The following is a 27,400-nucleotide window of genomic DNA, read 5'->3' on the forward strand; positions in this document are numbered from 1 at the left end:
TTGGGTATATATAGATATATATGTTATTAATGGCACCAATGATCAGAAGGTTTTTTTTTTTTTTAAACAATTAAACTATTTTTATTTTTGTGGTACGTGGGCCTCTCACTGCTGTGGCCTCTCCCGTCGCAGAGCACAGGCCCCGGACGTGCAGGCTCAGTGGCCATGGCCCACGGGCCCAGCCGCCCCGTGGCATGCAGGACCCTCCCGGACCGGGGCACGAACCTGTGTCCCCTGCATTGGCAGGCGGACTCCCAACCACTGTGCCACCAGGGAAGCCCCAGAAGTTTTTATTGAGCCTCACTATATACCAGTCACCATATTCAGTGATTTAAATATAAATCCTCACACTAAATGAATGAGGTAGGTACTATTAACATCCTGTTTTGTAAATATGGAACCCAACCAAGGTACAGAGATTTAATGTCAAGACTATACAATTAGAAAGTTGTGGAGCCCAGACAATTTGACTCCAGAATTTGTGTTCTTTCCACCATATTCAACTATTTCTGATAACACTGGGGCATCAGTTATGTGATTCGTACCTAGAGTAAATAAAGTCTTAATAAATTTTGTACCTTTTTGTGTATGGTTGTAAAGTAACTTTTTATAGTACATAATTAAGAATGAATTAGAAGTATTTTTTTAGTCTTGCCAAAAATGTACAAACAGAATCTAACCATGAAGAAACAACAGATAAGCACTGTACAAAGTACTTGTATTCTTCAAAAACGTCAAGATCAAGAAATACAAAGAAAGGCTGAGGAACTTCTCCAGAATAAAAAAAGACTAAGGAAACATGACAGGTAAACGCAGAGGATGATTTTGGATTGGATCCTGGACTGGTGATAAAAGGGAATATATATAAAGGGGATTATTGGAAAAATTGACTAGATCTGAATATGAGCTGAAGTTTAAGTAATAATGTATCAATGTTAAATTTCCTGTGTTGTGGTTATATAAGAGAATATACTTCTTCTTAGGAAATACACACTGAAGTACTGAAATGTGTGTGTGTTTGTGTGTGTGTGCATTGGTGGGGGGTGCATATGAAAGGAGAGAATGATAAACAAATGGGATAAAATGCAAATATAAATGAATTAATGAATCTGGTGAAGGCCATAAGGGGATTTTCTTGCAACTTTTCTTTAGGTTTGAAATCATGGAGAACATCATGCTAAGTGAAATAAACCAGACACAGAAAGACAAATGTTGTATGATGTCATTTATATGTGCAATCTAACATATTAAGACTCAGAATCAGAGAGTAGAATAGTGGTTGCCAGGAGCAGGAGGGAGGGGGAAACAGATGTTGGTTAAAGGGTACAAAGTTTCAGTTATGCAAGATATGCTCTGGAGATCAAATATACAGTATACAACACGGTGACTATAGTTAACAATACTGTATTGAACACTCAAAATTTGCCAAGAGGGTAGATCTTAAGTGTTCTCACCACAAACAAAAAGAAAAATAAAAAGAACATGGTGACTATGTGAGGTTATGGATATATTAATTAATTTGATTGTGGTGATCATTTCACAATGTATTCAAAACATCAAGTTGTACACCATAAATACATACAGTTCCTATTTGTCAATTATACAGTTCAATAAAATTATACAGTTCAATAAAACTGAAAAAATAGGAAAAAACACACTAAAAGGATAGGATAGAAAGAAGTATGTTATCGATTGTTTAATTCATAAGCTTATAAAAATATAGATTAATAAGCCATCAAGCACTAAAGCAGGCACTAAGGATCAAATGAAATTGAAACTAAGTATCTTCATCAGGAATGTAATTATCTGCGAAGAAATGTTTGAAAGTAATAAAAACCTTCGGTTAAATAGAGAATTGGGATATGTTAGTTTAATTGTTTTTTATTAAGAAAACTATCAAGAGACTAAAAAAATATATTCCAGATAATATTAAAATATATTGGCTTCTTTCACAGGAAATATCCATTTTAATCATAAGAATGTTTCCTTTCTTGTGGATCTGCTTTGGTAACTTTTTTTAACTAAAATAAGTTAGGCACTTTCACATTTATTATTATTTTAATTCACAGAATCATTCTCTAAGTTGTGTTATTATTTCCATTTTTGTAGATGAGGAAACTGAGGCTCAGAGCAATTAAATAACTTGTTCAAGGGCACACAGGAGTTATGCTTCTTGGATTTCACATCCCCATCAGCCTGATCTTAATCCCATACTTTTTCTACCTTAACCCTCTGGCATTTAGTGAAAGGTGAGTCATTAAAATATAAAGTAAATTGAAATAGCCAAGACCACTTTCAATGAAAAATGAGATGGGAGCCTTCTTAGTGGCAAAATGGATTTTGAAACTTTGCTTTGTAATGAAATGCTAGCCCTTTACAAATTAGAAGTTGTTGATCTTTAAACCATGGCTCATTTCAGTTTACTGAAGGGGGAAAAAAAAAGACTAAAATGGAAAGAAAGAATAAAAGAAATACTGCTTTTATCAATGTGTTAGACATAAAAATGACTGATTAATTGAAAAATTGTCACATAGCTTCTCTGATATTGAATACTTTCAGACACATTTGGCTTAAAACTGAATGATTCCTTAGAGACCTTTTTTCTACCCCCATAACTGCAATGCACCTTAAAAAACCCTTATTGGCAGGAGTCTCAAAGCTGCTGCAGCATTTTGTATGACAAAATATCTGACAAGAACTCTTCTCACTGGGACAGTCATTAGAAGCCCAGGAAATAATGCCAATAGAATAAGTCATCCATCAGCTAAAGAAGATGTGCCTTCTTGGCTTTTTCATTTTATTTTAAGGAGAATCATAAAATAAATATGTGCCATTGTCATTGATATCCAAAAGAATTTTTTGAAGTGTTACATAATTATTTACTGAACTATTAAATAATAAAGAAAATAAGTTATTGTGTTAATTAATTAGTCAGTTATTTTGTATACTGTTGTTGCTCCACAACAGAGATTTTCAAAAGTGCATTAGAATCACCTGGAGGTCTTATTAAATGCAGATTGCTAGACCCCAAGCTTTGAGTATCTGATTTAAGATTGGGGCAGGGCTTGATAATTTATATTTCTAACAAGTTCGTAGGTGATGCTGATGCTGCTGATCTGGGGACCATACTTCAGGAATATTTGGTCTGGAATATATGTAAGATTTTTAGATTTCCAAACTAAGATTCTTCATTGATCATCTGGAATCACTTAGAATCCTTTGTATTCAAGAAAAGATTATAAATATGCAAACATAACTATCTTTAAAAGGCTCTGTTTCCACCTGGTTTGTTAATTGACCTTTGGACTTAGATCTTCACTGTCCAATATGGTAAACACTAGGTACATGTGGCTATTTAATTAATTAAAGCTAAATAAATTTAAAAGTTCAGTTCTTCAGTCACACTAGCCACATTCAAGTGTTCAATAGCCACATGTGGCTAGTGGCTACTAGAGTAGACAGAGAAGAACATTTCCTTCATCTTTGGAAGTTGTATTGGATAGTTAATAGAGTCTTCCTTAACTTTTTAAAAATTTTTTATTAAAAAAATTTTTTTGACTGCGTTGGGTCTTCATTGCTGCTCGTGAGCTTTCTCTAGTTGTGGCAGGTGGGAGCTACTCTTCGTTGCAGTGCATGGGCTTCTCATTGCGGTGGCTTCTCTTGTTGCACAGCGCGGGCTCTAGGCACACGGGCTTCAGTAGTTGCAGCACACGGGCTCAGTAGTTGTGGTATGCGGGCCCTAGAGTGTGTAGACTTCAGTACTTCCAGCGCATGGGCTCAGTAGTTGTGGCACGTGGGCTCTAGGGCACGCTGGCTTCAGTAGTTGTGGTGCACAGGCTTAGTTGCTCTGCAGCATGTGGGATCTTTCTGGACCAGGGATCGAACCCGTTTCCCCTGCATTGGCATGCGGATTCTTAACCACTGCGCCACCAGGGAAGTCCCTTCCTTAACTTTTTCAAGTTAACATAACATAACATAAACAGAGCAGGCAGATCAGTGATGTAATTTCAGGCATTTGGTCTTCCTCAACATCCCCCTCCAGCTAAGATCATCTGTGCGTGCATACATGCACACTTACGAACACAATTTTCTCACTCAATATCTAATATCTACAAGCTAACCTTCAAGTCTGGGATCCAGTTTAAAGACATACACACTGGGAAAGATTGTCCCTTACATGTTTTAATCATTTAAAATTCTGTAGGTTTTAAGAGCTTCCTGAAGTTCTAATTTGAGGGCACAGATAATAGAGAAAATTAAAAGTAAAATTAAAATAGTAAAACATATTTTGATCCTGGGATGTTGGAACAGAGGAATGTACCATTCAGGAACATGTAAAATATTCAATTTTACTTCATTTTCTTCTAAATTGTCCTGCGTATTATATTGAATCCTCTCTATAGTGCCAATTTGGCTATGAAGAATAGAGAACAGGGGGCTGTGGCTTTCTATACGGAATGCTGTATGTCTATGTCCCCATTCTACTCACTTTTCTGTGACATTGTATGACATCATTGGATCTCAGTGCCTTGTTTATAAATGGAACCAACATGATTGTTGTAAAGAGGACATGAAGAAAGTATGTTTGAATGTACTTTGTATACTGTCAAAGCTTATGCAAATTCTGTCTATGGCATTTCTCTCATGCTAAAAGTTGATATTCTGGTTGTGAAAGAAAGCTGATAAACAGCCTCACGAGACAGTATGGCACTACAATCCCAGAAATTCTCATCTTCATCTCTGTGAAACAGGGCTGCCAACTCAATGCTCTTTGCAGCACTGTGCAAAGATAAACAACAAAATATTTCAGCCTTTTAAAGCTTCACACATTCAACTTAGAAGTATAAGATGGATGTGATAAGTAGGATGCTAAGGTGTCTCTCAATGTTCTTCACCCACTCCTATGAGATCCTCTGCCCTTGAGTGTTTGTGGGACCTGTGAATATAATGAGATATTACTACCATGATTATGTTAAATTTCATGGCAAAAGGAATTTTGCAGATGTCATTAAGATCTTAAATTAGTTGATGTTAAAATAAGGAAACCATCCTGGGTGGTTCAGACCTAATCAGATGAGCCCTTAAAAGGTCCTGAACTCTTCCTAATGCAAGAGATTGGAAGTGTGAAGGATTCAATGAGAGGGAAGGTCTCTGTTACTGACATTGAAGATGAAGGGGGCTACATGGCAAAGAATGTGGGAGGCTTCTAGGAGCTGAGAGTAGCCATAGATGATAGCCAATGAGGAAATGGGGACTTCATTCCTACAACCACAAGGAAGTAAATTCTGCTAACAACCTGAATGAACTTGGAAGAGAATCCCAAGCTCCAGATGAGAGTGCTGACATCTTGATCGCAGCCTTGTGAGATTATGAGCAGAGAATACACTCATGCTAGCTCAACTTCTGACCTATAGAAACTGTGAGATAATAAATTGGTGTTTAAGCTGCTAGATTTATGGTGTTTTTGGTACAGAACAATAGAAAACTAACACAGTGCACTGGCACTTAGGAGGTTGCTTTTTAGTATCTATTATTTGAGAGAAAGAGACACTTTGACTGCAGCATTTCTGTACATAAAGTATTTGAAATCATAGCATGTTATTCATATTTAGTGTGGTTCAATTCCTCAGGAATCAGAGGACTTAAAGGGAGGAGAGTATGCAGTGAGTAGATGATTCCTAGGCTCTAATTCAGTAGGTCTGCATGTGTGGCCTGCAGTTAAGACTACTAGGGAACATCTGTCAATGGTTACTGAGAAAAAGTTAATTAAAATCAAGGCCACTTGGTCCGTACAATGAATTTTATGGGCGTGCCGTGTGAGAATCAGGTAAGGTCCTTTTAAAAACTGACTTAGAGAGGAAGGCACAATATATATATTTGTGATCACCAAAGTGTCAATAATATCCTAAGCCTTCTTACAGTTTTTCCATCTTCCATTCAAACTGGTAATAACATACAATATTCTAGAAGAAAGAGAGTAGAGAAAACCTTACCACAGAAGTGTCTGTGTTTTGAAACATCTGATACTCCTAAGTGATCATGATCCACCTTGTTCTCATCTTGGGCTGTACGGCCAACATTATTTTTATTGAGGATGATCAACTGCCTTACAATGTATCTTTGGTATGCAACTCAGTGATCTGCAAAGTCGAGAAACAAAAAGACGTCATAGTGAAGACTCTGCTTATTAACAGCCACCCTGCCTTAATATTAGAGCCACAACAATGATTGGAAAATTGAACATTTTTTATTCCTTCTCAGTTAATTACAAATTTCCTTCTGGCATTAATATTGGACTATCATCTGTTTAAAATTATATCTCAACATCGATGAACCTATATTTTAAATAATTCCTTAATTTGATTCTATTACTGCTGGTTCACTGATCTTCTTTTGAGAATCAATTGGAGAGATCATTGATAAAGAGCACTTACAGTGGCTGAGAAGTAATTTGATCAGACCTACTACCGTAGTCAAGATGAGAAAGTTACCAGTTCTGCCTATGGAATGAATCAATATTGGTAGTGAAATCTAAGTATAGGGATTTATTCCTCTTGACAATTATCTCCTAGGCATACAGTTCTGTTCCTGAAGATTGTTCCATGGACCACCCACATCAGAATCACCTAGAAAGCTTGTTAAAATGTACATGCCTTGGCCTCACCTCTGGCCTATTCAGTTAGAGCCTTTGGTTTTACTGCCCAAGAGTCTGCATTTTAAAGAAGCTCCCTACAAGATTCTTAGGAACACCTAAGTCAAGAAACAGTGATAAATGGAGGCTAAGAAGTGGAGTTGTTTTGTTTCCTAGGTCTGGTAGAGTCCAGACCTCTTCAAACTTGGCATACCCTCTCTTCTGAGGTTCATGAGGCCTACCTTAATGGTCTCTGATCTCAACTATAATGACAAATCCTACCTCAATATTGAATGTCTTTGTACCCTCTGCCAACAACATATCTCAAGTAAGAGATTGTTTCTAACTTGTCTTTAGCTTTGCAAATATCTCCACTTTCCTCCATTTTTATTCAAAAGAGTAAATCACCTAGAATGCCTTTGAATATGATGCTACTATTTTATACCAGATGAGTTAAGATGGTAGGCACATTTGGAAGGGGTTGTGCCTCAGGACTCCACAGTCATATTTTGAACCTGAAAACCTGAGACTTTTCATGCTTCAAGAGAAGTTATCTTAAAGCATGTCATAAGATCATGTGATGGGCCTGAAATTTCTGGGAATTTAAACAGGGATGATTAACTTTCGTGATCATGGATGAAAGAAACCCCTCAAAAAAGTCAGGAGGTGAACTTTCACCTATACTTTACATATATATTTTGGGTCTTGGAGATGGATAGACCTCAAATTGTACTGCTACTGTGTTACATTCGAACCGTATGTGTCTGTTTTGTCTTCTATAAAGTTCATGTGTATATGTCTCAATTTTATCATCTATAAAATTCACCTGCCTTTAGGATAGAGTTTTCAGATAAAATATAGGACGTGCAGTTGAATTTGAATTTCAGATAAACAACAAACAATTGATTCAGTATAAGTGTATCCCATGGAATACTTGGGACACATTTACATGAAAAATTGGTTTGTTGTGTATCTTAAATTCATATTTAACTGGGCATCCTACACTTTGCTAATTTGCACAACCTTAGTTTAGGGATTTAAATTGCATAAGTCTAAGGATTTTTGGAACAATTAAATGAGCTAGCACATGCAAAATGCAAAAATGAATGCTTGGTAAATATTTGACATTGCTGTGTACATTTTCCTACTTCTTATCCATACCTTCTGTTCCAGTTTGGGCACTTTGCATAGGTGGAAGCTCTGACAGGAAGAGATCTACTTGTCTTCAGATTTTTCCATCTGACTAAATAACAACGTTTATAGTTAAATCCGCTATTAGTTTTCATAGCTTAGCTATATGTAAATTCCTATATTCTACTTTGCAAAAATTAGGAGCACAGAAAAAAATGAGCTAAACATTATTTTATCTAAGCCCTGGAACAGGTTAATACGTATATCTAATAACAATCAATGAAAAGTCCTTTTTATTGATATGAAACATATAGGTTAGATATGAGGTATAGTATATAGGAAGTAATTTCCTTTGGGTATATCTTAAAAATTTCTGAAAAACATTGTGAAATTGCATCAGTAACTTTTTTGATAATGCAGAAATGTTTCAAGAAGCCAAATAGTAAGCTAATTTCTGTACCACTTCACTTCTTTATAAATGAAAATGGTGTTTCAGTCTAATTCTAGTTGTGATTTTCTTGCCATGAATTTTCATAAAGAGAGAAAACCAATATGTATATACGTTAATTTTTAAACTTCATATTATATACTTATATAAGTAAATCCAGATATACTTAATAAAATAAAAATGGGAGTCTTGTTTATTATCATTTACATCAAGTTGGTGATTTGATTTTGAGTTGGGTGCTCTTCAGCAGATCAGATTAATTGGAACTTCTCAGTACAGTTCAGCAAATACTGCTAAGTGATTTTCAACTGTTCGCAGCTGATGACTAGGAGGACAATAATTTGGGGGGCCTTTTTAGATCAAATACCACAATATTTTAGATTGAACATACCTAATGTTAAATAGCTGAGTACACTTTGCTTTGGCAGACAGCACAAAGGAAAAAGACACAATCTGCCTTTGGTAATTTTAACTCATCGAGGAGATAAGTTTGTATCTATTTCACTTTCTGTAGTTTCAAGAGTGTTCTTTAATTCAAGGTCCAAATTGGTTCTCCAAATATCAAGAGGTTTTTAATTAATAAGTGTGTAAAATTTTGGTAGAAATGCTGTATTGTTTATCACTAGACTGTGTGGTCCTCAATTTCTTCCCTATTCCAAAGTTTAGGGATCTTTGTGTGAGGGACAGGAGAATTAATGTGCAACAGGAAGCCTAGCCTGCTAAAGGAGAAACGGTTTGCTCAACGATTAACCACTTCAAATCGCAGTGTGGGTAGTTGCAATTAATTCGGGATCTCCCTTCTTTCCAGCAGAAAAGACTGTGTCTTCTAGTAGCAGCATTGTTCCTATCGTGTCATCCCTTGGCAATTCTATACCTGAGGAGTAAGAATGACTTAGGTATGTCAGAGGAATCACCTTGAAAGAGAACACAAAGTAATAAAAACAAACATTTATTGAGTGCTTCAATTTGCCATGCACTTTTCTAAGTTCGTACTCTACATATGTTACTGTTTATATTCTCAACAAATCTGAGGTGGATAGGATTATCCTCATTTAAAAGATGAGGTGATTGGGACACAAAAAACTTAAGTATCCTAACTAGTGTCACACAAGAATGAACTGGTGGAGTTACGATTTGAACCCAGGCGGTCTGATTCCAGAGCCACTGCTCTTATGATTTATATCATAATTGTGGGGAGATGGTTAGTCCTTCTTCATAATTCAGATTTCTCCTATCAAGAAACTATTACTATTGAGTGGAGTTCAAGATAAATCTTGGAGCAAAACATTTAGCCTAAATTATTTTCTTCCTTATTGTCTGCCACATGTCTGTAATTTCTTAGCACATTCAATCATTCAACATATGTTTATTGAACATCCACTACATTTGGGGATTATTTGAGACTTCAAGGTTAAGAATGCAAATAAATTACAGTTTGGCATTAGAAGAAGTTAACTACTTAAAGTGCAAGGTCCGGGAGGTATTAGAAGCACCATGTATAATATGTGCTGGGGAACAGAAAAAAATAAGGTCTTGGATTCTGCCTGGGCCCTTAGGAAAGGCTTCCTTCAGATTTTCTCTCTAAAATTATATGGTTTTAAGATCAGCATTAACTTAAGATCTTGATTGCTAACATCAAGGATCTACAGCAATCATACTCTGCCTTTATACCAAGACGTCAATAATGAGCTAAATAAAACATTCTGTATTATAAAATATTATCTATTTATATAATTTTGGAACTTGCCTTACCAGTTCTCGTTCATAGATCCTACTAAGCAAACACATAACTATATATCCATGCTATTTAGTAGCGGCCATAATCTTCATCCAGGGTATGATGTCATCTTGATATCCCTCAGTGTTCTGCCTATATTATATCAACTTGACTCTGTATCTTAAAAAATGTAGCTGTGATCATTTGCTAATTTTCAGGGAAAGGGCCTTTTAACACTGACTAAGGGAAAGAGAAAATCAAATTCCCCTTTCTGTTCTTTTTATCCCTATACACTTTTTGGTGGTTAAGTTATGGATGGAGTATTATAGCATAGAATAAACACATTAAATGTACAGACTAGTGAACATACCTCCCCTCACATCCGTAACATGTGCCTGTACGCACACAAATACACACACACACAGGAAAATACAGACTCAGTAAATGGCCATTTATATCACATTTCATATAGAGCAGAGAAATACCCATATTTGTTTTTTTCCTTTCTAGTTTGCTTTTCTAAACAATTCAGGATATATAACAATGATATGACACAGATATATTACTCTGTGGAGATATGCGCATTCACGACATTGGCAAGTGGTTTGAGATTGATGACATAGAACTGCTCTAGCAGATGATCTGGCATTGTATGCTCTTCTCCTCTAATGAAAGAAGGAGCTACACATGGATCATAATTATCAAGAACTATCTGTTACTGTCAGTGACAAAAGGAAATCACATTGTTTCACTGTGTGTGTATTAGATATTACTGCTGAAGATTAAATAAATGTAATGTATTATAGATACAGAAGGAATACATTAAAAATTAGCTGAGATATTTATAAGATGCCACAATAGGAAGCAAGGGTTCATGGCATTATCCAAGGTAATGATGATTTTGGCATTGAACACGACTTACATGTTTATGCAATGGTAAATGTTTTCCTGTTTCAGAAGTTACTTTTTATAGAAAAAGGCAACAAGAATGTAATCACTGGTATTAAGTGCATTAGGGGAAGTAACTAAGCAGATGAAATCTTTCTGAACATTCTCCAGCATTGTAAAAATACACTTAATCATATGGCCATATCGCTGGTTACATGACCTCTTTAAAAAAAAAAAATCTGAAGAGGAAGCACAAATATTTTAAAATATTTTTAAAAACAAATACTGTGTTTTTGGCAGGGAATATTATCTAAGTTGTATAGATTAGGATGACTTTGCTCTGTTTTAAAATCTAAGTTCAAAATTATTTAAAAGTGAAATGGAAATGATATACAGAAATACTATTTACATTACCAGATATAAATTTTCAAATATTCGTAGTAATGGACGGGAACCTGGAAAATACTGGTTGCAATTAAATTTGGATTTGGAATTGTAATCACCTATTCACACCCTCAGCATTCAGCTAACTAGTTTTTCTATTACATTTTAAAATTATCTTAGCTATACCTACACAAGTGTTAGAAGGCTTGAGTTTATAACTTAACAATTTACTAACTGAGGAGAAAGTAAGTGATCTTCTTTCACGTTAATCAGTTGTTACAATTGATGACACTGAGCAGAAAGAACAACCAGAAATCAAGAGCTCTGGAATTCTCAAAGCCTACTGCTTGGTTTCATTGCAGCAGCTGTTCCACTTTGGCTGTGTGAATTCAGCAGCAGGGTTTGGTCTCCCTAACCACTCCTGTGGTTGTATATTCATGCTATACTCTGAAGTCCACTTTCAGAGAACCTCCACTTGCTGGTTTTTGGTTTGTTTGTTTATTTACTTACTTACTAGTGTGGCAATTAAAAATATGTTTCTTGTAGGTCTAGACAATAAATTCATGCATACTTGGTAGCTAACTATAAAAAAGAGATGAGCCATCAATACATGTTCTGTAGAGGCATTCCAAAACAGGAGTGCCTGGTATATTTAACACAGGGCTTAGGGTATTATAATAATTTAAAGACATGCTATGTTTGGTATTTTACTATTATTATTTTACTTTATGGTATTTTTGTTTATTTCCCCTTTTTGTTATTTTTCTGGACTAAGTTGCTCTACATGCTTTTTTTTTCTCTGTCACTTAGAAGGCAAGACTCTTTAAAAATTTTCTGTTGGTGATAGGATGACTGAAATGTTTGGCCTTATCAAGTACGATCAAGGATGTGGAATTTTAGAACACTTACATTGCTAGTGATGATGTAAATTTGCACAGCTGTTTTGGGGAAAATACCTAAAATTACTTACTTAAGCTATGCAGCAACTTAAGCAGCTTATTTTATTCCTGGATATATACCCAACAGAAATAATTCTTCATGCATGTACAAGGCATGCATGACAGTGATCACAGAAGTTTTATTCATAATAGTTGAAAGCTGAAAACAACCTAAATGTATATCAAAAGTTGAATCGGTAAACAAATTGTGATATATTTATGCAGTGGAACACTTTACAGCAATGAAAAAGAGCAAACTACCGATAGGAGCAACTAGATGGAGTAATTTCAAAGACATAATATTGACAGAAAGAAGTCAGACACAAAAGAGCATGCACTGTATGATTCCATTCATGTGAAGTTAAAAATACAATTTGTTGTGATAGAGATTAGAATAGTATTTATCATTGTAGGGGGACGCTACTGTCTAGTCAGGTGGACAGGAGAAACTTCTTGGGATGTTGAAGATGTTCTCTAACTTGATGCGGGTGGTGGTTACATACGTGAGTATATGTGAAAATCCAAAGAAATTAAGATTTATTTTTTCAATTTAAGTAATTCTTCAGTTAAGAAAAATATACTGTACCAGTATATTATATACCAGTTGTATATAAATGTCAACTACTTTTGAGTTAATATTTCTTTCTTTTCTTTTAACATCTTTATTGTACTATAATTGCTTTACAATGCTGTGTTAGTTTCTTCTGTATAACAAAGTGCATCAGCTGTATGTATACATATATCCCCATATCATCTCCCTCCTACATCTCCCTCCCACTCTCCCGATCCCACCCCTCTAGGTGGTCACAAAGAACAAAGCTGATCTCCCTGTGCTTTGCAGCTGCTTCTCACTAGCTATCTATTTTATATTTGGTACTGTATATATATCAATGCCACTCTCTCACTTCGTCCCAGCTTACCCTTCCCCCTCCCCAAGTCCTCAAGTCCATTCCTTATATCTGTGTCTTTATTCATGTCCTGCCCCTAGGTTTTTCAGAACGATTTTTTCTTGCTGTTAGATTCCATATATATGTGTTAGCATACGGTATTTGTTTTTCTCTTTCTGACTTACTTCACTCTGTATGACAGACTCTAGGTCCATCCACCTCACTACAAATAACTCAATTTTGTTTCTTTTTATGGCTGAGTAATATTACATTGTATATATGTGCCACATCTTGTTTTATCCATTCACCTGTCGATGGGCATTTAGGTAGTTTCCACATCCTGACTATTGTAAATAGAGCTGCAACGAACATTGTGGTACATGACTCTTTTTGAATTATGGTTTTCTCAGGGTATATGCCAAGTAGTGGGATTCCTGGGTCATGTGGTAGTTCTATTTTTAGTTTTTTAAGAAACCTCCATACTGTTCTCCATAGTGGCTGTATCAATTTACATTCCCACCAACAGCGCAAGAGGGTTCCCTTTTCTCCACACCCTCTCCAGCATTTATTGTTTGTAGATTTTTTGATGAGGGCCATTCTGACCAGTGTGAAGTGATACCTCATTGTAGTTCTGATTTGCATTTCTCTAATGATTAGTGAGGTTGAGCATTCTTTCATGTGTTTGTTGGCTGTCTGTATATCTTCTTTGGAGAAAGGTCTATTTAGGTTTTCTGCCCATTTTCGGATTGGGTTCTTTGTTTCTTTGATATTGAGCTGCATGAGCTGCTTGTATATTTTGGAGATTAATCCTTTGTCAGTTGCTTCATTTGCAAATATTTTCTCCCATTCTGAGGGTTGTCTTTTGGTCTTGTTTATGGTTTCCTTTGCTGTGCAAAAGCTTTTAAGTTTCATTAGGTCCCATTTGTTTATTTTTGTTTTTATTTCCATTTCTCTAGGAGGAGGGTCAAAAAGGATCTTGCTGTGATTTGTGTCATAGAGTGTTCTGCCTATGTTTTCCTCTAGAGTTTTATACTATCTGGGCTTACATTTAGGTCTTTAATCTATTTTGAGTTTATTTTAGTGTATGGTGTTAGGGAGTGTTCTAATTTCATTCTTTTACATGTAGCTGTCCAGTTTTCACAGCACCAATTATTGAAGAGGCTGTCTTTTCTCCACTGTATATTCTTGACTCCTTTATCAAAGATAAGGTGACCATATGTGCATGGGTTTATCTCTGGGCTTTGCAACCTGTTCCATTGATCTATATTTCTGTTTTTGTGCCAGTACCACGCTGTCTTGATTACTGTAGCATAGTAATATAGTCTGAAGTCAGGGACCTTGATTCCTTCAGCTCCGTTTTTCTTTCTCAAGATTGCTTTGGCTATTCGGAGTCTTTTGTGTTTCCAAACAAATTGTGAAGTTTTTTGTTCTAGTTCTGTGAAAAATGCCATTGGTAGTTTGATAGGGATTGCATTGAATCTGTAGATTGCTTTGGGTAGTATACTCATTTTCAAGGTATTTTATTCTTTTTGCTGCAATGGTAAATGGGAGTGTTTCCTTAATTTCTCCTGCAGATTTTTCATCATTAGTGTATCGGAATGCAAGAGATTTCTCTGCATTAATTTTGTATCCTGCTACTTTACCAGATTCACTGATTAGCTCTAGTAGTTTTCTGGTAGCATCTTTGGGATTCTCTATGTATAGTATCATGTCATCTGCAGTGACAGTTTTACTCCTTTCTGGCTTGTAGAGTTTCTGCTGAAAAATCAGCTGTTAACTTTATGGGAGTTCCCTTGTATGTTATTTGTCGTTTTTCCCTTGCTGCTTTCAATAATTTTTCTTTGTCTTTAATTTTTGCCAATTTGATTACTATGTGTCTCAGCATGTTTCTCCTTGGGTTTATCCTGTATGGGACTCTCTGTGCTTCCTGGACTTCGGTGGCTATTTCCTTTCCCATGTTAGGGAAGTTTTCGACTATAATCTCTTCAAATATTTTCTCGGGTCCTTTCTCTGTCTCTTCTCCTTCTGGGACCCCTATAATGCGAATGTTGTTGTGTTTAATGTTGTCCCAGAGGTCTCTTAGGCTGTCTTCATTTCTCTTCATTCTTTTTTCTTTATTCTGTTCTGCAGTAGTGAATTCCACCATTCTGTCTTCCAGGTCATTTATCCATTCTTCTGCCTCAGTTATTCTGCTATTGATTCCTTCTCGTGTAGTTTTCATTTCAGTTATTGTATTTTTCTTCTCTGTTTGTTTTTTAATTCTTCTAGGTGTTTGTTAAACATTTCTTGCATTCTTGATCTTTGCCTCCATTCTTTTTCTGAGGTCCTGGATCATCTTCACTATCATTATTCTGATTTTTTTTTTGGAAGGTTGCCTATCTCCACTTCATTTACTTGTTTTTCTCAGGTTTTATCTTTTTCCTTCATCTGGTACATAGCCCTCTGCCTTTTCATCTTGTCTATCTTTCTGTGAATGTGATTTTTGTTCCACAGGCTGCAGGATTGTAGTTCTTCTTGCTTCTGCTGTCTGCCCTCTGGTGGATGCGGTTATCTAAGAGGCTTGTGTAAGTTTCCTGATGGGACGGACTGGTGGTGGTAGAGCTGACTGTTGCTCTGGTGGGCAGAGCTCAGTAACACTTTAATCCGCTTGACTGTTGATGGGTGGGGCTGGGTTCCCTCCCTGTTGGTTGTTTGGCCTGAGGCAACCCAACACTGGAGCCTACCTGGGTTCTTTGGTGGGGCTAATGACAGACTCTGGGAGGGCTCACTCCAAGGAGTACTTCCCAGAACTTCTGCTTCCAGTGTCCTCTTCCCCACGGTGAGCCACAGCCACTTCCTGCCTCTGCAGGAGACCCTCCAACACTAGCAGGTAGGTCTGGTTCAGTCTCCCCTGGGGTCACTGCTCCTTCCCCTGGGTCCGGATGCGCACACTACTTTGTGTGTGCCCTGCAAGAGTGGAGTCTCTGTTTCCCTCAGTCCTGTCAAAGTCCTGCAATCAAATCCCACTAGGCTTCAAAGTCTGATTCTCTAGTAATTCCTACTCCTGTTGCCGGACCCCCAGGTTGGGAAGCCTGACGTGGGGCTCAGAACCTTCACTCCAATGGGTGGACTTCTGTGGTATAAGTGTTCTCCAGTCTGTGAGTCACCCACCCAGCAGTTATGGGATTTGATTTTACTGTGATTGTGCGCCTCCTACCATCTCATTGTGGTTTCTCCTTTGTCTTTGCATGTGGGGTATCTTTTTTGGTGAGTTCCAGTGTCTTCCTGTCAATGATTGTCCAGCAGCTAGTTATGATTCTGGTGTTCTCACAAGAGGGAGTGAGAGCACGTCCTTCTACTCCTCAGGGAACATTTGTATCTCTACCTTCTCTGTGCTTGATGAGGACACTGCACCGTGATATGACTTGCTTGGGTTCTTGTCAAGTGCTGCCATCTTAATCAGGTAAGAAACATTATCTGAGGTGAATTTTCCTCACTATACCTTTGGATGATTTTCTGTTTTCTATTGCAGCCTATATCCTGGGCCTAACATTTATCTATTCTTAAGTGTTGCCTGACGGTCTAATATATTAAAAAAGGATACCAAATGGCACCTTCTCTATCTGCCTAATAGCCTTTTTCCTTCTGTTTTCCCTTTTTAGTTTCTACAGATCCATACTTTATAAGATGAGATGCAAATTGTTTCTTGGTCTCTTTCTAAGATTTATTATCATCTGCACCACATTTAGCAGAAATAACTTTCATGTTTCTGCCATGTGTATAACCCTCTCCAGTAACTCACAGAATTCTTGCTGTCAATAAAACAAAAAAAATAAGCTATTCAGATATAGCAAAGTTTTTCTGATCGTGAGAACGATAGTGACTTCCCCCAAGGGCTCTCATAAGGAAAACATTGTATTTTGTTCTTTAGTGTGTAACACATTTGATAACTTAATCATCAATAAACATGTGAACTAATTTTTAAATTTTGATTTGGATCATTCTGTCTTCTGACCATCATTTTTTATCCATCTAGATAACTTACACCAGTACTCTTAATTCAGCAATTATTTGTCTTTATGGAAGCCTCTCACCTGGAGATTATCCATTGTCCATTGCCTGTGGATGTCTATATTCCCCTCTTACCCAGGTAACATTCCTGATCCATCATTAAAGTCACTCCTTTGCAATTTCTTGCAATATTCTTGCTCCACTCTTTCTCCCTTATACATGGCTGGCTAAAAGCATCTATCCAAATACTTTGTGCCTTCAGCCAGGAAGCTGAAATCAACATAAAAAATGCACACAAATATATTGGATATATTTTATATTCATGATCACGCATTTAAAACATACACAATATTGCGAGACAAACTTTTTTCACTTTCTTAATTTGACTGATTTCCCATCCTTCAAATTATTTTTCGTAAGTTTTTCTCTCTCGTCAAAGAACCAACATTTTTCCATCTACTCCCTCTCTCTCAGCCGATATTCTAATCTCACTCATCTCTTATGAGATAGAAACAATAAATGAGAAAACTCCCTCAGTTTCCTTTGACCAAGTTTATCATTGTGACTTCTTTTGTATTCACATTGCCTGCCTTTCTTCCTTTGCAGTGTCCCTACTTCTAAGGCCAACCTCAACAATTGCTACTCTTGATCTCAACCTCCCTTATCTTATCAAGCATAATATTCTTGCAATCATACACTCTCTCTCTCTTGCTCTGTCTACTAGTCTATCTCTCTACTAGTGCATTTTCCAAAATACACAAAATGATACTTTGCCAATCACCTTAAAAACATTGCTGGGATATTAGTCAGGACAGGCTTAGCTCTGCTGAGGTAACAATTGAAACTATTTATTTCTGGCCAAACACAAGAAAGGTTTATATTTTCCTGATGTCAGAGTCCAAGATGGGTAGCTTGGCTCTTCTTGGAAGCTCTCCTTAATACTGGCCCAGCAACCCAGGTTGCTTGCATATTGTGGTTACTGTTTCTGGGACACATGTCTTTCAAGTTTGCCACTGAGGGCAAAAAAGAAGTGGAAGACTGCATGAGATGTTTTCAAAGCTCAGTGCTGAGAAATGGCATGCATCATTTCTATCAACACCCCATTTTCCAGATGCAGTTCCATAGTAGGAACCTAACTACGAGGAAGACTGAAAAATGTACTCTTCCTATGCTTAGGAAGAGGAAATGTTGTGAATACTAACATTTTCTCTGGCATAGTCACACTAATCCCACATGTCCCATCCAGCTATTGCTCTTATGTCTCTGTTCTTCTTAAGAACAAAATTTTTAAAAAGATCTCTATTACCTATTTAAACATCCTTAAATTCTTTTTTCTCTTCAACATACAGCAATCCATTTTCCATGCCCACTAAATCATGCTGCTATTATCAGTGATCTGAAAGGTGACATATCAAATGGTTGAACTTCTATTCTCTTAATACTACTCTCAACAACATTCCACACAGTTGGCCACTTCCCCCTTCCTGGTATTTCTTGATGTATATCATGTTTGGTGTCCATGAAACCATAGTGCTTGTCTTCTGCCTACTCTACTAACTTCCCCATCTCATTCTGCTTTGAGGTTGCTTCAACTCTTCCTCAAGTTTTTTTCGTAGGCTTTCTACTTTCTTCTCCAGAGGAGCACATCTGGTTTTGTGTTTTTAAATTCTTAGATACCACTCTGTCCTAAATTTATATCTCCTGTCTCATCCTCATTTCTTTTTTTAAAAAATTGAAATACAGTTGATTTACAGTGTTGTGTTAGTTTATGGTGTATAGCAAAGTAATTCAATTATATATGTATTCTTTTTCATATTCTTCTCCATTATGGTTTATTACAGGATATTGAATATAGTTCTGTAAGCTATACAATAAGACCTTGTTGTTTATCCGTTCTACATATAATAGTTTGCATCTGACCATACTCATTTCAATGTGGCTTTTCATATTCAATGGCATTTGGTTTCTTTCTTTTCTTTTTACTGCCTTTCCATGTAATCTATCAGTGAGTCTTACTGGTTTCTCCTCAAAGATGTATCTTAGGTGTGAACCTTCTTTCCATCTCCACTTTTCCTCATTAAGAGAAGCTTATATTTTTCTCTCATCTAGCCTAGTACAGTAGTTTTATAACTGGTTTTCTTGATTCCTTTCTGTTGGTTTGTAACTCTTGTCTTCATAAAATCTGTTCTCCAAAAAACAGCCAGAGATTTATTTAAAAAAAAATTATATCACTCTCTTGCTTAAAACCTTACAAAGGCTGATTATAATTATAATATAGGGCTGAACTCCTTACTATCACCTACACAGTCCTATAAAATATGTCTCTTACTTGCCACTTTGACATCATGGCCTACCACTTATTCACTCTACTCTAGCCACTCTGGTCTTCTTGGCACTCATTGAACATTGCTCACCTCAGGGACTTTGCAGTTGTTCTTGTTTTCACTAGGAACTCTCTTCCCCAGATCTTCCCATGGGTAGTAACCTCTTGTCATTTAGCTCTCATTTCTAACACTACTTTAGTGAGATCTTTCTTAATTACCCAATTAAAACTTTTGATTTCCCTCTCCTACTACGTTAGTTTTAGTTTTCCCCAAAAGCAAATCTTGAGACAAGGCCTTGAATGCAGGTAGTTTATTTAGAAGTTTATTCCAGGAATCACAAATGAAGGAATGGGGAAAGTGAGTCAGGGGAGTAAAGAAAAATGAGTAGGTTGCTGTAGTGAGAAAATGGAGCTAAATCCTTCTAGGATACCCTAAGAAACTGTGGAACACACTTTAGAATTATCCCATCAGAGAAGGACACTGTGGTATTTATATACTAACTCTCATCCCCCATTGGTTGAGATTGAGGTGAACCCTGCCCTTTGCACTGCTGAGTTGTGCCTAGTCAGGCATACTACTGTGGTGCCAGAGAAAGTCCTCAGGCAGAGAAGCAGAAATATGCATGTGCTTGAGGTTCCAGATGGTGTTCTACCATAGTTGCAGGTGAATTCAACGTAGGCCATGGAAATACATGGCAGGGCATTAATAGCATCTGTCACACACCTCTGTCCCCCAAACACACGTACACACTACCTATGCCTATGCTGCTTGTCAACTATTAATACATTTCTATATCTTCTCATTTATCATTGTCAAAGTTATCTTACATATTTGCCTTCTTATTTATGTTTGCTTTCCCCACAAAGAATGTGAATTTCATAAAAACAAGGTTCTTGTGTTTCTTATTCACTGTGACTTTCTGAGTGCCTTGGACAGTGATTGGAATGCACACAGCAAATATCTTTTAAATGAAGGAGAAAACAATATTCTCTGCAAATATTTCCTATAAGTACTGGGATCATTTTCTAGAACACTTTAAGGTTACCTTATCATTTTCTTATAAGTCTATGATTTTCCTTTTTTTCTAAAGGTGGGAACTGTGCTTTCTAAACCGTGACTGTCTTGCATTATTTACTACTGGAGATGTCAGCATATTTTGTGCAGTTGATGACATTTCTTCTAAAAAAAATGCCATCTTCCAGCCATATTAATCAGTAAGTGACAAGGCATACATAGAAAAATGTCTCTAAGCTCAAGTGACAAGAACATATAAGCATACACATCACCAACTGCATGCAGCTGTCCCAAGAAAGAACTAAGTGCTGTACATAAGAGAAAGTGGAAAGGAAACCAAAAGAAGAGAGAGAATGAATCATTAAAGTGATAGGAGTGGTACATCCTAAGTAGGTTCTAAAGATGCCACCAGAAAGCTACCAGAGCTAATCAATGAATTTGGTAAAGTTGCAGGATACAAAATAAATGCACAGAAATCTCTTGCATTCCTATACACTAACAACGAAAGATCAGAAAGAGAAATTAAGGAAACAATCACATTCACCATTGCAACAAAAAGAATAAAATACCTAGGAATAAACCTACCTAAGGAGGTAAAAGACCTGTACTCAGAAAAGAATAAGACACTGATGAAAGAAATCAAAGATGACACAAACAGATGGAGAGATATACCATGTTCTTGGATTGGAAGAATCAATACTGTGAAAATGACTATACTACCCAAAGCAATCTACAGATTCAATGCAATCCCTATCAAATTACCAATGGCATTTTTACAGAACTACAACAAAAAATCTTAAAATTTGTATGGAGACACTAAAGACCCCAAATAGCCAAAGCAATCTTGAGGGGAAAAACCAGAGCTGGAGGAATCAGACTCCCTGACTTCAGGCTATACTACAAAGCTACAGCAATCAAGACAATATGGTATTGTTACAAAAACAGAAATATAGATCAATGGAGCATGATAGAAAGCCCAGAGATAAACCCATGCACCCATGGTCAACTAATCTATGACAAAGGAGGGAGGGATATACAATGGAGAAAAGACAGTCTCTTCAATAAGTTGTGCTGGGAAAACTGGACAGCTACATGCAAAAGAATGAAATTACAACACTCCCTAACACCATACACAAAAATAAACTCAAAATGGATTAAAGACCTAAATATAAGACCGGACACTATAAAACTCTTAGAGGAAAACATAGGAAGAACACTCTTTGACATAAATCACAGCAAGATCTTTATTAATCCACCTCCTAGAGTAATGGAAATAAAAACAAAAATAAACAAATGGGACCTAATGAAACTTAAAAGCTTTTGCAAAGCAAAGGAAAATATTTGCAAATGAATCAACGGAAAAAGGATTAATCTCCAAAATATATAAACAGCTCATGCAGCTCAATATTAAAAAAACAAACAACCCAATCCAAAAATGAGCAGAAGACATAGACATTTCTCCAAAGAAGACATACAGATGGCCAAGAGACACATGAAAAGCTGCTCAACATCACTAATTATTAGAGAAATGCAAATCAAAACTACAATGAGGTATCACCTCACACCGGTTAGAATGGGGATCATCAGAAAATCTACAAACAAATGCTGGAGAGGGTGTGGAGAAAAGGGAACCCTCTTGCACTATTGGTGGGAATGGAAATTGATACAGCCACTATGGAGATCAGTATGGAGGTTCCTTAAAAAGCTAAAAATAGAATTACCATATGATCCAGCAATCCCACTACTGGACATAGACCCAGAGAAAACCATAATTCATAAAGACACACGTACCCCAATGTTCACTGCAGCACTATTTATAATAGCCTGGTTATGGAATCTAGCTAAATGCCCATCGACAGAAGAATGGATAAAGATGTGGTACATATATACAATGGAATATTATTCAGCCATAAAAAGGAAGGAAATTGGGTCATTTGTAGAGACGTGGATGGACCTAGAGACTGTCATACAGAGTGAAGTAAGTCAGAAAGAGAAAAACAAATATCATATATTAACGCATATATGTGGAATCTAGAAAAATGGTACAGATGAACCAGTTTGCGAGGCAGAAATAGAGACACAGATGTAAAGAACAAACGTATGCACACCAAGGGGGGAAAGAAAGGGGGTGCGTGGTGCTGGGATGAATTGGGAGATTGGGATTGACATATATACACCAATATCTATAAAATAGATAACTAATAAGAACCTGCTGCATAAAAAATTAAATTAAATTTAAAAAAAAGAAAAAAGAGAGAAGTCATAAAAAGGAAACATGTATTTCAATGAAATTTATAAGGAACATTAAGGACATGGGTTTATAGAAAAAATACATCAGGAAAAGGTAAGTGACGGTGCATTGAAGGAAGCAGAGATTTTAATATTAATTGTGGAAAGAAGAAAGTGGGCTTTGGAGTGGAGATCAATGCTGTGAATCACAATCAGCTAAGCGCCTTAGACACTAATATGGATGTTTATAAATGTTTACAGCTGTGAAATGGCTCGGCTTTTTAGAGAACCTCAGTGGTGTTGGGGGATAATAGCTGTGAGTTCAGCACCTATAGCTTTTCCACCCCTAAAATCACTACCATGGTATTTTTTAATTTAGGATGAGTTGCTTTGGTGATTCTTGTCTTGAGCAGTCCTAGAGGGGACTAGGATAATGCATGATTATCTGGATTGGCACAGTGGACTAAACAGAGGCTATTTCTAACACAAACTAGTATCTTATTGATGAAGTGCAGGTTCCTGTTTTTGTAGATCACTCCTTGGCTTTGTGCCTCACCTTTGTTTCCAGATCAATCTTTAAATCTTCTGCCTTAAATGCATGAAACTATTTGATGTGGGGCTTCGCTTGTGGCGCAGTGGTTGGGAGTCCGCCTGCCAGTGCGGGGGAGGCGGGTTTCATCCCTGGTCTGGGAAGATCCCACATGCTGCGGAGCAACTGGGCCCATGCGCCAAAATTACTGAGCCTGTGCTCTAGAGCCCACAAGCCACAACTACTGAAGCCCACGTGCCTAGAGCTCATGCTCCGCAACAAGAGAAGCCACCAAAACGAGAAGCCCACGCACTGCAACAAAGAGTATCCCCCACTCGCAGCAACTAGAGAAAGCCCGCGCGCAGCAACGAAAATCCAACACAGCCAAAAATAAATAAATAAATGAATAAATAAATAAATAAATAAATTTAAAAAAAGAAACTATTTGATGTAACACTTCTTTAGAAAGAAGAAAAATGGGGGATAAATTCCTTGAAATATTTTCTTGTAATATTTTATAAATCATTCAAGGTGGAGATTATTGGTAAAACGCCAAAAATGAAGATTCGAACTATCTTAAAAGAGACTAACAAGACAATATTTTTACACATTTCTATCCACATACATGAAGGTTCATTTAGAGCATGAAAATATAAGCACTTCAAGGAAGATTAATAACTTTATATATCCTTTTTAATTTCACTTAAGTCAGTATCTGAGTGTATATATACAATCTCCTCTTTAAATACATGTGAAGAATCGATGTGCAGGGTGTGTAAACCATGACATAATGAAGCAGAAATGGCACTCAAATCGATTTTAGTATCTACCATATTACAGCCTAGCATGGTGTGTCATGATTGCAGATGGACGGGGAAACCACTGTAACCCGCCCTCTTGCTTGATGGATGCTTTTAATCCAAGGGATTCTCTGTTTGAGAAAAGATGAGAATACAACTGGGATGTTAAGAGAAGAGTTAAATCGTTTGCCACTTTTCCAGAGAATAGCTACAGATATGAATAGAGAGAGAAATTCCAGGGCACTCAGGGTGGAACGTCATTGGTCCTGAATTGCTCATGTCAGAATTGCTCAGGCCACACATAGATTCTAATTGCTGAGAATAGCAACAGCTTTAATAATGGAGGCTAATAATAAATGTATGAAATGGGATGGGCTGTTGATGTTCACACCCACAATGAAAAGGCTCTTCCAAGTGTTGGTACTGCTGCACTGGGATTGTTTTTTTGCAGTCATCCTCAAAAGTAAAAAATCACAACAGAATAATAATCTAATTTTTTAGAGGGGAGGGGATAGGCATAGTGGAAATTATACACAGCAAGAGAATTAAACAAGTGAAAATTAAGAAAGAAAAGAAAGGGCAACAGTGGATTATAGGAAACAAGAAAGGGAGGGAAGGAAGGAGGGGGGAAGGAAAGAATGAACTAATATTCTTGGGATGATTATTGAATTTTGGACTCTTGGCTCTATACAAAACAATTTAAAATTCTACTTAAAGCTTTACACATAGCTCTCTAAAATATCTAATTTTATTTATGCAGTTTTTGTCTATAATTGGACTCTTCCACTAGTTAAGAAAGCTCTGTGAGGAAAAGACTTTGTCTTATTCATCCCTGTATCGCCTGTGTCTAAAACAGAGTCTGACTCATTGACGACCTCGAGGGAACATGTGCTAAATAAACAGTCTAACAAAATAGGGATTCTTTTCCAGAAAAGGTAATAACTGAAGGCTGAGCTGCTGGTGGCAGGATGCACAAGGGAAGACTTTTTCCACCAAAAAACTAAAAATCTGTGTAATTTTCTTCTATTTCTCCTTATTAAAGACTGTTTTCATACACCTGATGTCCACTGTCAAGTTCAAGGTTCTATTATCCCTGAAAGAACAAGGTACATTCTTGTCTAGGCTCTAGATATATTTAATTCTGTTACAAACTTCTAAGGTATCAATTCATATTTTTAAAATATATCTGATGCCCCCATAATTGAGAAGGTATTTGAGGGCAGAATATATTTCTTTCTTTCTTTTTTTTTGAAAAACACATGGTAGCCTCTTGACTGTTGTACCAATTAAAATTTCATCAATAATGTGAGAGAGTTCCTTTTTAATAAGTAACTTATACATGCTGTCAGAAAAGAGGGAAAATGGAGTTATATTAAGAGCTGCAACAGTTAGATTAAGGAGACAAATAAAATTTGTGTAAACATTTGATAAATGGGAAAATCATAATGCCCTTTTCAGAATAACCATTTGATTTTTTGTGGGTATTATTTGAGTGAAATTAATGAATTTTCATTTGAGCATGTTGGCTTTTTACTCATAAAGGAAAAGCAATTCAACAGAATAGTCAAAAGCAAAAACCTTTTAAAAATTTTACGTTCCAAGGGATGATTCAGCCCTCTTCTTTACTTCGTCACTTTGAACTAGGCTGCTTGCATTTATCAAATTAACTAGATGCTTTACAAATCTTTGTATGTGCTGGATAAAACTGGCTGATGTCTGACAAACTATAGTCTACAATCTCCACATCAGTTGTCTGTAACATGCTTTGAGCTGAATTCTAATTTTCACTTCCCTATTTCTAATTTTTGATAATTGCACATTGCCTATCAATAATGTTCTCATTTAAACCCTTGCTGTAATAGATACATATATATCTAGTTCTTTTGCTCTTGCATAAGACATTGTGGCAGTTAATTCTATAGTCTAAGGACCACTTTGTAATGAAATTTTGCTTGAATTGCTTATAAAATAATCCCCTTCTCAAACTTGATCGATAAACCTCTTGTTTTTCTAATTAGTTATTACATTGGCTCAAACAGCTTCCTAGAATCAATCAGTTCCTTTCTATTTCAAACTTCTGTGCCATCATTTCTTTAACTCTATCAGTCACCTCTGACTAATCTATCTTTATAATTCATACCCACAACCCTGAACTATTTCTCTGCCTTCTGACCTAAACTTTTCAATCTCCACTATCCTTTCCCTAGTTTAGGGAATCTGGAGGTAAGTCTGATATTTCAAAAATGATACTACTGGACTTCCCTGGTGGTGCAGTGGTTGGGAGTCCGCCTGCCGATGCAGGGGACACGGGTTCGTGCCCCGGTCCGGGAGGATCCCACATGTCGCGGAGCGGCTGGGCCCGTGAGCCATGGCCGCTGAGCCTGCGTGTCTGGAGCCTGTGCTCTGCAATTGGAGAGGCTGCAACAGTGAGAGGCCCAAACGATACTACCTCCCTTTGGTGGGATACATTTAATAATTTTGTTATAAAATACTTTATGTTCTTTTTCCATTTTGTCCTCAGTTTGAGAATAATATGGCTTTTTGTTTGATCCATTTGTTGATACACTAAAGTCAAATTAAGTTATGCTTAATAAACCTGAAACTTTTATATGATTCAACGTGCCACAGTTGAGATTTATTAGTAACTGAGGACAAATTATCACATTAGTATATTTTATTCTTTCTAAATACAGTTTTTATGTTATATGTCGTAAAATTCACTTTGTTGTGTACATTTTTATTAATTTTGGCACATTTGCAGAGTCATGTATCTACAGCCAAAGTCATGATACAGAACAGTTTTATCAAATCATAAACTTTCTTTATGGGTTTCCCTGGTGGCGCAGTGGTTAAGAATCTGCCTGCCAATGCGGGGGACATGGGTTCGAGCCCTGGTCTGGGAGGATCCCACATGCCGCGGAGCACTGAGCCCGTGAGCCACAACTACTGAGCCTGCGCGTCTGGAGCCTGTGCTCCGCAACAAGACAGGCCACGACAGTGAGAGGCCCGCACAAAAAAAAAAAACCAAAAAAAAACCTTTCTTTATGCCTCTCCTTGATAGTCAACCCTTTCCTCTACCCTGAACCCCTAGCAACCACTGATCTATTCTCCATCCCGATAGCTTTGCCTTTTCCAGAACATCATATAAATAGAATTATTTAGTTTGTAGTCTTTTGACCTGGCTTTTTCCAGTTAGCAAAAAGCATTTGAGATTTATGAATGTTGTTGCACGTATCAATAGTTTTGGGTTTGGTTTTTTTTTTAAGTTTTATTGCTGAATACTATTCCACTGTATGGATGTACTACAGTTTGTTTATCTGTTCACTGGCTGAAGAACATTTGGGTTCTTTCCAGTGTTTTGTGATTATGAGTAAAGCTGCTAAAAACTTCCACATACATGTTTTTGTGTGAACATAATTTTTCTCTCTTTTGGGGGGAAGTGGGATTTCTGGGTCACATGGTATAGGTGTGTTTACCTTTAAAAGAAACT

At 36.8% G+C, this 27,400-nt stretch overlaps 1 protein-coding gene across 1 annotated transcript in view; it reads left to right on the forward strand.

Annotated features, from left to right (window-relative positions):
• Positions 1 to 681: 681 nt before the first annotated feature.
• LOC115846515 (melanoma-associated antigen B10-like) overlaps positions 682 to 27,400 on the forward strand; it is a 45,344-nt gene continuing 18,625 nt past the window's right edge. Inside the window, exon 1 of the mRNA XM_060292067.1 lies at positions 682 to 806. Coding sequence (XP_060148050.1) covers positions 682 to 806 — 125 coding nt within the window. The remainder of the gene's footprint in view (positions 807 to 27,400) is intronic.

Source organism: Globicephala melas, chromosome X (genome assembly GCF_963455315.2).
Source record: "Globicephala melas chromosome X, mGloMel1.2, whole genome shotgun sequence".
Classification (NCBI taxonomy): domain Eukaryota; kingdom Metazoa; phylum Chordata; class Mammalia; order Artiodactyla; family Delphinidae; genus Globicephala; species Globicephala melas.